Source organism: Uloborus diversus, chromosome 6 (genome assembly GCF_026930045.1).
Source record: "Uloborus diversus isolate 005 chromosome 6, Udiv.v.3.1, whole genome shotgun sequence".
Lineage (NCBI taxonomy): Eukaryota > Metazoa > Arthropoda > Arachnida > Araneae > Uloboridae > Uloborus > Uloborus diversus.
The window spans coordinates 98,575,112-98,590,334 of NC_072736.1; the positions used below are offsets into that span (position 1 = coordinate 98,575,112).

Sequence of the window (15,223 nt, forward strand, 5' to 3'; positions counted from 1 at the left end):
TATCTGACATGTTGTCAATTTTGTTTTTCACATACAGATAAGAATAAAGGAACATCAGATTGTTCAATTGCAGATGAGCATGGTGGGTGAAACAGCCAACCACAGCTCATTAAGGGTCCGCTTTGAACAGTGTCGTCTTGTATTATCATGTTTAAAGATCACTTCTTTTTTGATGATAATATTCGACATATTTTCGCCACAAACTACACCAACTGATTTCCCTTTCTTCTCATTGCTAAAACACTTGCTTCAGAAAGAAAAGTCAGAAAGTTTGGCTTATAGCCAGCATGTTATTTCCAGATCGTTCGCTCCAAAAACTAATTGATTTTTATCTTTTCGGGATTGATAATTTTGACACTAGAGGGCAAACGAATGTTGATAATGAGATAACTACACCATTGACTAAATATAAAAACTTTAAAAAAGAGATTTGTTTTGGGGGAAAAAACTGCATTCTCCCCCGTAAGACTTGAGCATTGTAAAGGTTAGACTCGATCTCCAGCTTAGGTAACATATCAGTGCGTAAAAATTAAAACACAAAATCCTGTTCATCATGCAATTTTTAAATTTATTAACCGTTGTAATTTGTAGTCCACCCCCCCCCCCCTCCTTTTTAGCCCCCATTATTGTAACTTGTGGAAAGAAGCACTGCATAAATTTGTTCGTTAATTAACAATTTAGTTTAAATATTTTTTTATATCTGCACTTAGTTTGTTTTGATTATTTAATTACTGAATCTCTGTACCGATGAAGAAAATATATTTGACTTAAAAATGAAAATCATTTACCTAATTCGGTTTGCTCAATTACCTTTATTATTTCTGCGTTTTTTATATTTTAATTATTCATTTATTGAATCTGCCCGTTATATAAATGAACATAAAAAAAAAAGGTTTGTTAGAAAATCAAAATTGCGCCATCCTTGCAGCATTTATGTAAATAAAATATCAAAAAGTAAATATGGAAATAAGTGTCATATATATTACCTCTCGAATTAGGAGAGAAAAATCACCAAAATTACAACAACTTGAGAATATGGGCAGGTTGCTGGTGTTTTCCACTTTGCACGCAGGGGGGCAGAAAAAATCGATGAATGGAACGAACTGCAGATCAACAGTGCTTTGAACTTCCCTCCAGTTGCTGTTAGAGCCGGAGAGAATCCGGACGCATCCGTGGTTCGCTGGAGCGATATTAGTTTGTACGAAGTGACGATTCTTATTGATGGGTGCAATATACGTTTCCCGGTTACTGTTTTTCGAAAGTTCCAACTGATATGTTTAAAGGAAAAACTAAACAGGAAAATCGATTTGATATATTTGTTTTCAGGCATTAAGTGCAGCAAAACTTTTAAAATTTTTAAATTACTTTTCCGGAACTAATTTAATATGAATCTACTGCAGTACTTATTTTCTAAAAATTTAATGTAATAATTAAATGAGAAAAAGTCATATTGTGCGAGGCATATTTTGCAACTGCGCATAAATTGTTAGTACAAACTTTTTTCGTAGTTTTAAAAGTTGGAGAAAATATTTATTATTCTGAGTTTTATAAAGTTTTTAATTGAGTCTACTTTTTTTTCTCATTAAATCAACTTTATAGATTTAATTTTATGTTTCAAAAAATAGCTGAACTTTAAATTGACAACACCCTAAAGTTTACAAATGTGTGTTTATTACTTTGCAATTTGTTGTTAAACATTTAAAATACTATTGTATTTAAAAATAGTTAAATACTTTATAACTATTTACTATAAAGTAGTATTTGCTTCATAAATTGTTTTCTTATTTTTGGCACTTCGTGCTTAAAATATTTTTCAAACTTCGTATCTGTTCGTAACTCTTGTGGTCTCCAACCCTTTTCCGGACCGTATGATATTTACCATGGGTAATTCGCAGCAGAAAGATGTGGATCTTTTAGAAACCTACATAGATCTACATGAATCTACGATTCAGCAAAACAGTTCACATTGTGAAAGGATTTACAATTTAATGTTGGAACATAACTCTTCTACCTTTGAGCCTGAATCACCGATTTTCCTTGACGAAAACATCAACTTCACAGATGCCTACGAAAAGTGCCTGAACCACTCGATTCCCTATGGACTCTTCAATCAACCTTATATTCTACCATGGTATCAGCAGGTGCTATGGACCTTGATATTTGGTGTTATGATCATTGTGGCTCTCGCTGGAAATCTTAGTGTTATGTGGATTATTTTAGCCCACCGAAGAATGCGAACTGTCACAAATCTGTTTCTTCTAAATCTGGCTATTGCGGATTTTTTGTTAGCAAGTGGCAATGCGTCTTTTAACTTTGTTTTCATGCTGAATAGCCATTGGCCGTTTGGTGGACCATTTTGTGTGATTAGTAATTTTGTTGCTAATCTAACTGTATCTACATCTGTGTTTACGATACTTGCTCTCAGTTTAGACCGGTAAGTACCTCATACTTGTTACTTTGCTGTTCTTACATTTTATTGATTGAGAATTAGGGTACCATAGTTGTCATTTAAAGTTGCGTTGCTGTTTCAGAAAAAAAATTTGAAACAGTGATTAACTATAATTTTCATAACAAGTCATCTTGAGAGATATTTTTTGAGTAAATTGCAATGGAATAAATAATGACTTTACAATAAAAGGTATCAGTAAATTAAAGCACGATAATACGTTCCTTATCTTTACAGAAAACAGAAATGTTAATCTAAGTACTCGTCCGATTTTTATTTCAATTAGTATTTGACAGCTTCGAATTTAAATTTCAAAGTCCTTCGAATAACATTAAAGAAGCATTTTTATTTTTCTCGTTATACAGTGGTATAGAAGTTTAGTTCTTTTACTTGTAGGATGCATATTCTTCTTCTTGAAAACTACATAGCAATGTACTTGATATTTTGTATTCGGTATTAATTACTGCAAGATTAAAAATCATAAATTTTACAATCACTAACAGTTCTGTAATCACCAAGAAAGGAAGTTATAAAAATTTAATATTAATTTATTTATAACTAAAAAATATTTTCACCGCAGTAAAAAAAAGTACTTGAAACTGCCTAAAATACACTACAAAAAAGACGCAATAACATTGGTTTTTGAGTATATTTGATTTTTGCTTAATTTTATTTCATAATCTTGTCCCATATGATACCTATACTTCAATTTATACAAATACGGATAGGCTAAAAATGACCTTATAAGTGAACTGACCGTTTATCGATACCGTTTTTTTAAGGTATCCAGTTATTATCGTTTTCTTACTCTTTTAGTCAAGAATATAAAGGTCAAATGATTACTTATAATTTTCTAACCCTATGTTTTAAATGATTTGTATATTTTTCTTTAAACAAACAAACTATGCATTGATTGATATTGACTGCAAAGTAAAAAAAAGAGTTTTTTGGTTGCAGACAATATTGAGATCAGTTATCAAACTACACTAAGTACATAAAATAAACCTTATTAGAAATAGTTTCTAAATGAATGCTTTCATCTCGGCATTATGGTATCAACCGTTTTGTTTTTAAAATGTCACAGCACGGTAAAATCAACATATATAAAAACAAAAGTTATGATTTGTTATGAAAAGATATTTAGAAAAAAAACCCATTATTTTCCTTAAAACATTCTTGGACTCAAAAACCCGTAAGTCACTCTGAACGTTTCTTCCCCCATTAGTTCTTCTTATCGCTATCGTGGTTTTATAGATCATTAACTGAAGATGTAATTTCTGATATTGAATTCTGAGAATTTGTTGCAATTGTCATCCCCTCTCAAATTTACTTTGTTGCTCATGCCGAGTTTGTTCAATGTTCCCTTTCCCTTTAAAAAAATAATGGAATTTTAGATTTAATTCCTCTGACCTTGTAGTTCAAAAGATGGGGAAGCGCATTTTGAAGTAAAACATAACGTTAAGCTCTAACAGAGGCAACATGTTTACGTGAACCATTATTTTGTTTCAGGATTTTCATTTATTACAGTTTTAAAAGATTTTATAAAATGTGCGTTAGGGCAGAAAAAGGGTTGATTTCGATAAGCCAATGCTAATAACAAAACAAAAATGTTTATTGGCATCCAAAATATGGGAAAATTTATTTCAAAAAATCATTTCTATGTCTTCAGATTCCATATGAGTTCAAAGTTTTAAAAAGAGTTAATAATCAGTCAATTCATTTTTTCTTTATAAAAATCCAATTGCTGAACACTTTTTTTTTTTTTAAAATAAAATTTAAATGGTTCTTTTTGACCCCTTTTATACATAAAATAATCAGTTATCCAACGTATTTGAAGCACAAAAAATGCCAATTACAGCAGACACGTGTTTCGGTGTTACAAGGAACACCTTTTTTAATGCAAAGAAGTGTGAGCTTCTGGATGAAAAGTCATCCGAGAAAAGCAACACGTTGGAACAGGAGACACTATAAATACCAAAATATAGAAATTTAACAATTTTGGACTATTTGCATTGTTTATGGGTTTTCTTGGAAATTTATTACTTAACGGTTTTTTTTCCTGATGGAATTATATAATAAATTTCGGCTCCAGGTGACATTTTGTCCTTTTTGTTTTGTTAAATTTCTATTTTTTGATATTTATATTGTCTCCTGTTCCGCCGCGTTGGTTTCTTGGATGACTTTTCATCCAGAAGCTCATACTTCTTTGCATTAAAAAAGGTGTTCCTTGTAACACCGAAACACGTGTCTGCTGTAATTGGCAATTTTTGTGCTTCAAAAACGTTGAATAACTGATTATTTTAATTTTCAGCACAAAGGTATTTATTTGTTACCTTTTATACATCTTTAAAATTACGCACATTGCTTTACAGTTTTTAATATGCACGCAAGTCGTTAATTTTCGTAAAATTGGCCAAAACTCGACGTTTTCAGCTTTTTTTTTCTTTTTGCCTACTGCAGTATTTTTCCTTTTATACAAATGAAGTTTCTTTTTTTTTGAAATTAATGTGTATTATGCAGCTTCTTGTTCGAAACACAATTACAATATTTTATTGCATTAACAACCTGGAACCAACGACGAACTCCTCTTGTGTTTCGGCCAACCCTTCTCATCTGCCAAACGAAAAAGAATAATTGTTTACAGGGCATATATATTTGTAAAATAACATACACATTTACAAATATTATGTGATTTAAACGAGTTTCTACATCTGATTCATGGTCTGAAGCTGGACTTATGACTCAGTTTTCGCATTAATGATTGCCCTTACAGACTTTTGTTACGTTAATCCACATCTTGCCTCTTCCCTACGCATTTACCAGTTTCATCAAACTGTCAACAGCCGGAATGGAAAAGGAGAAAATTTACTGAATTATTAATAAAGCGTTCAATGTTTTTGAAAAATTAACTGTTTTTAACTTTGTAAGAACTCGTTCGTAAGAAATCAAAGTTTTAAAAACTGATTTTAAAAAAGAGCAAAAGTATTTAACAGATAACATCAGCGTAATACTGAGAGAAAAATGTGACATTGATCTTGATCTCACAGAACCCAGAACTTTCAGTCATAAGCATTGGTTAACTTGTGCTAAAAGAGTTCCGGGGCTGTATATCTTTCAAACTAAACTACTATTAGATGATCGCTAATACAAAGTTTATTTATATAGACACACACCTTGCGCCTTCCGTAAATACCTGGTTTTAAAAAAGAGCAAAAATATTCGATAGATATTGTAGTAAAATAAAGGAAAAAAAAGTGACACTGATCTTGATTTCGCAGAACCTAGACCTTTCAGTTATTAACGTAGTTATCTTAATCTTAAAGAGTTATGGGGTTGTATATTTTTCAAACTAAACTACAATTAATGTTATCTCTGATATACATTTTTTAAATATAAATCCAAATCTTACCTCTTTCGCAAATATCCGATTTAAAAAAAAAAAGAAACTGGTGTTAAAAAAGAGCAAAAAAAATTGATAGACTATGACAGTGTAGCGCAGAAAGAAAAATGTGACACTGATCTTAATTTCACAAAACCTTGACCTTGCAGTTATTAGCGTTACTTAACTTGTGCTAAAAGAGTTCTGGAGCTGTGTATTCTTCAAACTAAACTATTACTAAGATGAAGATTCACATAAAATATATATCTTTATGTTTTTATGATAATATAAAGTACAATTTTCTTTGGAAAAGAAAATAAGAAGAAACTTCCGTGAAACAAAATCTACAAGTCCTTTTCCTGTTGATCTCCTAAACATCGTGGATTCGATTAATATAAGAATGATTCAACTTTATAAAAAGTAATGAGACTGATCTGTGTTCTAAGAATTTAATGCAGATATTAATACTCAAACCTAAAAATTTTTAAATTAAGACCCTTGGCCTAGCAGACACTTATCCTAGCGAGTCCTCTAAACTTCGACGGCTGCTTTGTAGTCTGTATCATGATGTCCTCTAAAAGTCTTTTACTAGCGTTTTCACTGCCTCCAGAGTTCTATAGTGATGCCCTTTTAGTGATGTTTTCCTCTTCAAGAATAGAAAGAAGTCTGATGGGTCTAAATAGTGTCTGTCGGCGTTTTGGGAAGCGTAGATATATCGTTATTGACCATGGAGGATGAAGCAGGTTTTTCCTGTATTTCCCAAGTTTTCAGCGATGATGCTGTGAGCTGTCATATCATCAAGTCCAACCAGTGGTTGGAAAAACTACATTTTTTTTGTAGCGAACTACAACTACATCTACTTTGTTACAAATGTAGTTAACTACAACTACAACTACTTTTTTTAAAATGTAGCAACTACAAACTACTTTTGAAATGTAGTCGCTACTTCGCTACTTTTCAAAAAATAAGTAAACAAAAAGCAAACACACTAAGTTGTCTCACAAAAAATGAAAGTTAATTTTTCAATTCGCATACATTCTTATATTTTTCCTCTTATATCAAAACAATTGTGAAAAAAAAAATCATACAATTTGAAGAATGGCAACCCGTGCCGACTTCCGTCTGAAACCAGCACTTGTATGCTTGGCCAAATCGGAAAAAAAAAAAAAAAACTTTTTTGAAAAGTCGAAACTTCTGTTGATAAAACGTTGCCCCTATACCCCACACCCACATGTACCGCAAAAACACTTATCCAAATTTTAAAAACTTTTAAGTATCCCAACTTGGTCTAAAATTTATAATTTTGTTCAAAAAATTGATTTTTTTCTATTTATCTTTTAAAAAATTCAAAACTTATTAGCGGGCAGATTTTCAGATCAACATTTGCAAATGAATCATAAAAAAATAATGTATTTAAAATTAAAAATTTAACCTAATCTTGAAAAAATCCATATCTTTGAGTACTATGTGGGAGACTTAAATGTTGCAGAAGAGCAAACATTTCTGTCTAAAGTTCATTACCTACTTTATAGTTTATATTTTTCAGCTTAATAATTTCATAAAATTTACCTTGCATTTTAAAAAATAAGTATCGAAAAAATCAATTTTTTGAAGAAAATTATAAATTTTAGGCCAAGTGTGGGATACCTAAATGTTTTTTAATTTGAATAATTGTTTTAGTGGTGCATGTGTGGTGTAAGGGAAACGATGTATCAACGAGAATTTCGAGTTTCTAAAAAATATATATATTATTTGGCCTAGCATTACAAGTTCTGGTTCATACTTTCAGACGGAAATCGGAACTGGTTGCTGTTTTCAATTTATGACAAAACTTTTTTTTTTACAATGGGGTTGCTTCCTTCAGTTAAAATATTTTAATCACTGAAATTGATAGAAAAAGCAGAAAAAAAAAAGAAAAAAAAATTGGAGCAAGGAAAAAATTTTCCATTTTCCCAACGCTTATTTTTAATTAATTTTTTTAAATGTCCTATTTTGAAAGTAAGGCGTGGTCTTTATGACGTCACAAATGACGCATTTTGGCGCATCTGTCTACCGCGTTTCCACGTTATGATAATCAAGAAGCAAATTAAATATTGCGCTCTACGCTTGCTATCAGCCTTATCTTTGCCAGTACACTTGAGTAAAGATGCAAATTAAATATTGCGATCTGCTTATGGCAGCAGTGAATGGCAGTTCATCATTTGTGATGTCATTTGCAGAAGCGTAAACAGTGAAATTGCACCGTTTAAAATAATTGTTTAAAATATTAAATTTAGTCAAATTATTTAAAACATGGTTAAATCCTACGTTTTAAAGCATGTTCTTTCAGAAAAAAACACTTTTAAAATTTCTGAAACCACCTCATTGTTTTGACGCAAAAGGAAAAATATAACCGGGCGTGCGACTTGAAAAATCAACTCTCGATTTTTTTGCGACACCGTAATACATACACAGTAAGAGGATTGAACAAAAAAAAAACATTTACAGTAGCTTCTTTATTTGGTGAATACTGTAAAAGCACTTATTTTCGCGAGATTTTAATTTTCGCGTGCCCGTCGTAAGCACAAAAATTTAAGCTTCGCGAAATATTTTTGTTTTTCGACTTTCGGTCTGTTCTTATAAAATTCACGAAAGTTTCAACTCGCGAAATCACCAATATCATCATTTTTATGAAATTAAGTGCTTTTACAGTATTGTGACAATAATCTCTTTAAAATACTAGTATAAAACGTTAATCCACGGGACATTCTCGGCAGCCAGAAAAAACAAAGGAGTTACTAAATTGGCGGTTGTCGCTAATTCATATACTTTTCTTTTTAAGTCAAGCTTCATTTAATACAATTATTGGCGAAATATGAAAATTACGATGGCAAACAAAATAATGGCGTCAAACAGATAGAACGTATGGAGTCAAAATGATATGCCTGAGGTCAGTTCGTATTTTTATGAGTCATATTTCTCATTGTATTTGACGGTGTACTTGTGTAAAATCTGCGCCATTGAAATTCGTTTGAACCTAGGATTTTTTTTTTTTTTTTGTTTCAAAGTAGTTTCCGGAAATCGCTACAAACTACTATTTTTTTGTATCGAACTACTCGCTACACTACTTTTTTTAAAAAGTAGTGCGCTACACTACAAACTACTAAAAAATGTAGCTACTACAGTAGCGTCGCTACTTGTAGCGCGCTACTTCCAACCACTGAGTCCAACTTTATATGCAATCATTATCACACCTAACCGGCGGTCCGAATTTAGCACAACATGCACACGTTCCAGATTTGCGTCCGTTCTGCTGGTTGACGGACACCTTGTTTGAGATTCATCCTCGACGTTCTCCCGGCCATCTTTGAAACACTCGTGCCACCGAAACACATGTACCTTTGACAGACAATTACCTCCGAACACTTGCTTACACATATCTAAAGGCTCTGAGGTCGATTTACGAAGTCCCACACAAAACTTAATCGCGTAACGCTGCTCAAATGTTCTCTGTATTTTGGAGTTAGAAGCGACGTTAGCAACAGAAGTACACTATAACCACGATGCTACCCGAACAAAGATTCCAATGCGACTGCGGCACAAGTGAGTCCCACCAGAAAGTGTCTCATGAGTCTCATTACTTATTATACAAACCCTGTCTAATGTTAGAGCTTTGAACTATAATAAATTAGATTGAACAACGAGTTTACTTTATTCTCCTTCAATAAATGATGTGAAAAACAAGGATATCTAGCTGTTTGAAGAAACTATACATTCGCTTAAATAAAGTATGCATCCTTAAAGCTCCCATGCTGAAAGAATTGTGGAAGTGGAAAGGGAATCTGCTTAAATGCATTTAAGACAGACACAAGAGAAGATTTATATGAAAAACTTCATACTCGCAAAACATAACTGCTGATCCTAGTAATAAGTCAAAGTTAAAAGCTTGATCAAAACGCAGAAACTTGTTTCTAATTATAGTTATTGCAAACGTTATTTGTTTTAAAATGCAATAACAGTCCTTCTGGGTTGAGTGGATGGAAAGGGCAGGTTGGGACAAAAAGTGCAACCCTTTACTTTGTGTGGGTTCTGGGTCGGTAATAAAAGGAAATGTAATTGCATTTCCGCCAAAAAAAAAAAAAAAAACTGTATAGTCATTTTTTGCAAAACAAACAAAAAATAATAAATGGACTATAAAGAAAAAAATGCTGCAAAATGTGCAATTTAAAGTTTAATAAGTCGATTTTTCCTAATTTCTAGAAATTTTACGACTAATGCTGGAACTGAAAAGGAATGCAAAGGAATGTAAATATTTTTTTTAGATATATGAAGACAGTGCTAAAAGGAATCATTTTAATGTTAGTAGAACGAAATTTTGAATTATTTCTAATTTCATTAAAAAAAATAATCAGCCCCTTTTAATCACTTTTCCTTAATTTGAAGTTCATGCGCAATCTAAAGACATACATGTTTATTTTTTGTATTTACGTTACCAATGCCTCTTTTTTTTTTAATTTTTTTACTATCAGAAGTCAAAAATATCAATTCATGACCCACCTAACTGTGCCTATCTCAGTCAAAAAGAACGAACGTATCTTAATTATAACATTTTCGTATGTTTTAACCGATACTTAGAGGAAATAGTGTTATTTTTATGCCAACGCTTTCAACAAGTAAAACAAAATTTTTGGCATACATATTTATCGACCTATTTTCTACTCTGTCCTGGTATGTAATGATAAGTAAATTATCACTTTGGAAGAATCATTTTCGTGTCTGGAGCACATTAGTCCAATAAAAGATGTCACAATAAAAGTTATTCTGGTGCGACAACACAAACTCCTATAAATTTTAACCGATTATTACATAATGCTTCCATAATAAATCTGCGTGGGTTTCTTCTTTTAGTTGTTACGTAACTACATGAGAAAGTCGATATTTATTTCTGAAAAGTTACTCAATAAAGTAAACTTGTAAAAAGGGTAGAATTATCTCTTTGTAAATAAAACAGAGTTTGTGTGAGTAATTGTTGAGTTGGTCACCTCAGGTGCAGATGAAAAAGCTCCACAAATAAGAAATTTTGTTTAGGTAAAATACTGATGCACCTCGAAGCATTTTCTCCAAACAAGCAACTTTGTCTTTTATTATATATAAATTTTAAAGTTAAAAAATATATATACATGATATATTCTGCTTGTTTTATTGAAGATCCCAGATAACTACCCCGAGTGAAAATTACTCTCGGAGTCGATGTTCCTAAATAGACGTTCATAAACTAATTAGAATGAGAGGTTTAAGCGTTTTTTGCTGGTGGAACTTTATCTTTGAAAATATGCAGCTCATTTTTTTTTAATGGTATCAGCAAAGATAGTAAAAGTAGAAGATTGGACACTGCGTGAGTGTATTGCCGAGAAAACAACGACTTCTAATAATGATGGTATGACACAAAAGCTAACATACAGGGAAAGTGAGCACGCGTTTGGCGCCAATGTTGAATTGGAGTTTCTCGGAATTGGCTCAGAAGTTGCTTGGGTTGCTATAGCTTTTGACTCGGAATTCCAAGAAAAAAGAGGGGCGCAAGGTTTGTTGAGGGGAACACATGACCACAGACACGACGGGATACTAATTACCACCCCGATGTCCGATCAATGATAGCAAGATAGTTTGTGATCGTTCTCTATATTCCTGGCTTTTTTTCTGAAGAATGGATGCCAGATGTGTGTAGCGGGCATTTGCTTTGTTGAAATTGCGTTTGGAAGAAAAGTACACTTGCGGAATTGATGAACTTTTTACTCACAAGCATATTTCACTTCTATCTTTTCTTCTAATATTATACATAAATAGTCCAAAAAATAAACATATTTAATTTTTCAACATTTTTATCGGATGGTTGTGAAAGCACATTCACCTCCCCCCCTTAGCCCTTACTTAACCGTTGTGCAATGCATGCTGTAACTTTTAAGTTGATGAATTTGACTCCCATCTGCTCACTTTAATGCCTGTAAAAGAAGCGTTCCCGAAACTAAAACATAAAGCTGACGCGGAAACTATGACTTTTTCCAGTATTTTATTATTTATAGTCATGACAAAGCGAGTGCTTGTTTCTGATGAGATAAATTGAAAGAAATAATATAATAACAAAAAAAAAAAAAAAAAACGACTTACGGAATGCAAATGTCACAAGAATATCTGAATTAGGGAAATTAAGTTGCAACCATCTGATCAACTTTTTGCATTAGTGTTTGTGAAAATTCAAATTAAAGCGAAACATAACGAGCTGAGAAATTACTATAAATTAAAGAAAAAGATTAATACAACAATGACTAGTGATACACAGGAAATAATTGCAGAGTTTTAACTTTAACAGTTTGTTGCCTGGGACATACATTTAAAAATCTAATTTTAAAAAAAATAGATTTTGAATTCCAAAAAATCATACAAAATTTATAAATAGGTAAACATTTACATGAAAAAAAAAGTTTTTTCTCAAAAAATCTGACGTGATACATAATAATCTTTCAATCAATAAACATAATTGAAAAGTAATTTCAATTACAAAATGGTTTTCAAAAGTAAAAGAAGCTGCAAACAGTCAGTAAAAATTATGCAACTACTGGTGAACAGCAAAAGTTGACTTTTATTCAGCTTTGTCTTGTGTGTGTGTGTTGAAATTTTTTTAAATGAATTTTTTATTTTTTTATGGTAAATTATAATTTTTAATTCAATTTTTGAATTTTTGTGTACATGCAGTAGAAAAACACGTGAAGAATGAATATATATATATATATATATATATATACAGTCGACGCTCAGTATAACGACCACACATTATAAAGACCGTCCCATTATAACGACCAGTGGTAAAAGTCCCAACTTTGTTCCTATGAACTCTACGTTAATTCGCCTTCGTTATAACGACCATTCTGTATCGTCTAATCCAATACAACGACCGAATTCAGCGGACGCTATTTCTGGTGTTCTTTCCAATAAAACAAATTTGTAGCTTGAAATGACTTTGATTATTGTTTACGGACATCTGCCTGATGCATTAATGATATCTGCTTACGCAGTTCCCTGTGGATCGCTTCGCGATCCATGCTCGCTTCGCTCGCTCGCTGTATGCCAATACATTAGCCTAGCTAAAATTTTCCGTAAAAATTAAAGTTGGTAATTGCATTTAGGTCACCATCCATTTAACCAATATGAAAATTACGTTCATAATGTTAATTTGTCTGCTTTAGCCAGATTTTCGACAGTTTAACTTTGCTGTATGTAAGATGACTGCCTTGGCAATGTGCACAACTTTACCATTATAGATACAAAAGTGTCTGTCATTGCTTTGGAGAGATTGCACTTCTACCTGTTGGTCCGCGGAAGGTATTTTATTTCCCTTCTACCACCCATTGGAAAACCAATGAAGGCATTCCCCTATCCGCCACCTGGGGACGCGCCCTCTAGGGGTTACAGGCTCCCCCGAGGGATGTATTTACATTATTTACACTCTTATATATATTTACATATTTACACTCTTATATATTCTAATCTGAGAAAACTTCCTCATATACACAATTAAAAATGTCCCGTTTGGGAGCCACAACTGACACTGCTTCAAAAGATCTTGTTCTTGATAATGCCACATAGAGCTGGCCATGACTAAAAACAGGCTCAGAGAGCACCAAACATATTTTCTCAAACGTTTGTCCTTCTTGTTGTTATTCTGAATCCTTGCCACGTCACGAACAAAAAATGGTTTAACTAAAAACGCGAAAACTCGCCAAGGCTACTTTGCTTGCACAATACTAAAACTACTATAACCCTAAACAAATTTGGCGAAACCTTTCAGCTGAGAATAAAAGGAATAAAGTAAATTCTTTCTCGGTTATTCATTTTGAACTGAACTGTCGTACTGAAGCAGAGAATAGACGACGCTCAAAGCGCCTACGCGTTCAAAACAACATTGCCGATGAACATGATTGTGGAGCAATGTGTGAAGAATGCGAATTTTGTGGTGCTCTTTATTGGCAGAAAGAGCGTAATACTGCAAATAAATATACTAAATGTTGCCATGACGGAAAGGTGCGGTTACCGGCATTGTGTGACGCACCTGATCTGTTGAAGGAACTGCTGACTGAAAATTCCCCAGCCGCTAAAAATTATCGGCAGCGAATCAGAGAATACAACTCTGGAAATGGCTCGTCTTAAATTGGATTCAAGAACGGTTTCCTGCCTTCTTTGAGCTTTTCTTTGCTGATTAAGGTTGAAATGGGCCACAGCCCGACTCAAACTCATCTCAAAAAAAAAAAAAGTTCGTTGAGTATTCTGTGATTCAAGATTTCAAAACAACGTAGAAGTTTGTTTACATGATTTATCGGCGAAGTGTTGCCAACAGAGGTTTAGAAATTCACCCCTTCATTTGCCGGCACGTAAGAGAATTATATATATAGATTATTTTACTAGAAAAGTTCTGTTCCAATGACAGACCACATACACACACAAACTGATTAAATAAATGAAATAAAATGTAAACAGAATAAAATAAAAGTAAATATTTCAAATTAAAAAAAATCAGGAATTTTTTTAATTTATTTATTTGAAGAAATAAATTTAGGAATCTCCCCCTCCCCTCCGAAAATTTTTTTTCATGGCGGAATTCGCGCCATAATTCCCCCCCCCCCCCAAACCCCCGGTGGGCACCCCTGTTGTTCAGAATAAAAAAAGTAATAAGTTTATGATAATGACAATCTGTGATAAAATCTCATTGTAAGTCAAACTTGAAATGCGTTAAATTAGTTGCAGCTTTTCCAACTTTAAGCAGCATATTGTTTTAAAAATAACGCACTAATAGCAAATTATAGCAACCGAATTCGCTGTTTTATTTCAATAATTAATATTCTTAAGCATCTAAGACTTTTAGTTTATAGCTTTTTCACATTCGCGAACAGATGAGACAGTAGATATTTTCGGAATCTTATTTTACAAACAGCTACTCTCTTGTGCTTGACGACACCCCGCTGGCGACCCTCCCTCCGAAAAACGGCTTGAGGCTTAATTACTTTCACCACCTCCAAAGACGCGGACGACACAGCGTAGCGAAAAGAGCAGCGTTTCCGTATTGGCGACGTATTGCCTCTACGACACCTAAACGCGACTTTCGCCAAAATTTTCACGCCAATCTTCTCCTAAATGTTGGCTTTTTTGTCATAATGTTCGTAACCAGTCTTCTCCGAGAAAAATAGCATAGGATTATGCTACAGTGTCCCGTCTGGATCCTCTTAAGTCTGTGGTATCAGTAAGTTGTTCATAAGCGTTAAGAAAACACATACGCAAAAAGTAAACTGAAATAACTTCAGTGTTAAATAAAAACCTTCTTTTCTTACTTTACAAGCGTTATTACAAGTTTTAGTCTAAAAACTTAAACC

General features: G+C 32.8%; 1 protein-coding gene across 1 annotated transcript in view; it reads left to right on the forward strand.

Annotated features, from left to right (window-relative positions):
- Positions 1 to 1,880: 1,880 nt before the first annotated feature.
- LOC129224725 (tachykinin-like peptides receptor 86C) overlaps positions 1,881 to 15,223 on the forward strand; it is a 72,828-nt gene continuing 59,485 nt past the window's right edge. Inside the window, exon 1 of the mRNA XM_054859275.1 lies at positions 1,881 to 2,434. Within this exon, the coding sequence (XP_054715250.1) occupies positions 1,881 to 2,434 (554 nt within the window). The remainder of the gene's footprint in view (positions 2,435 to 15,223) is intronic.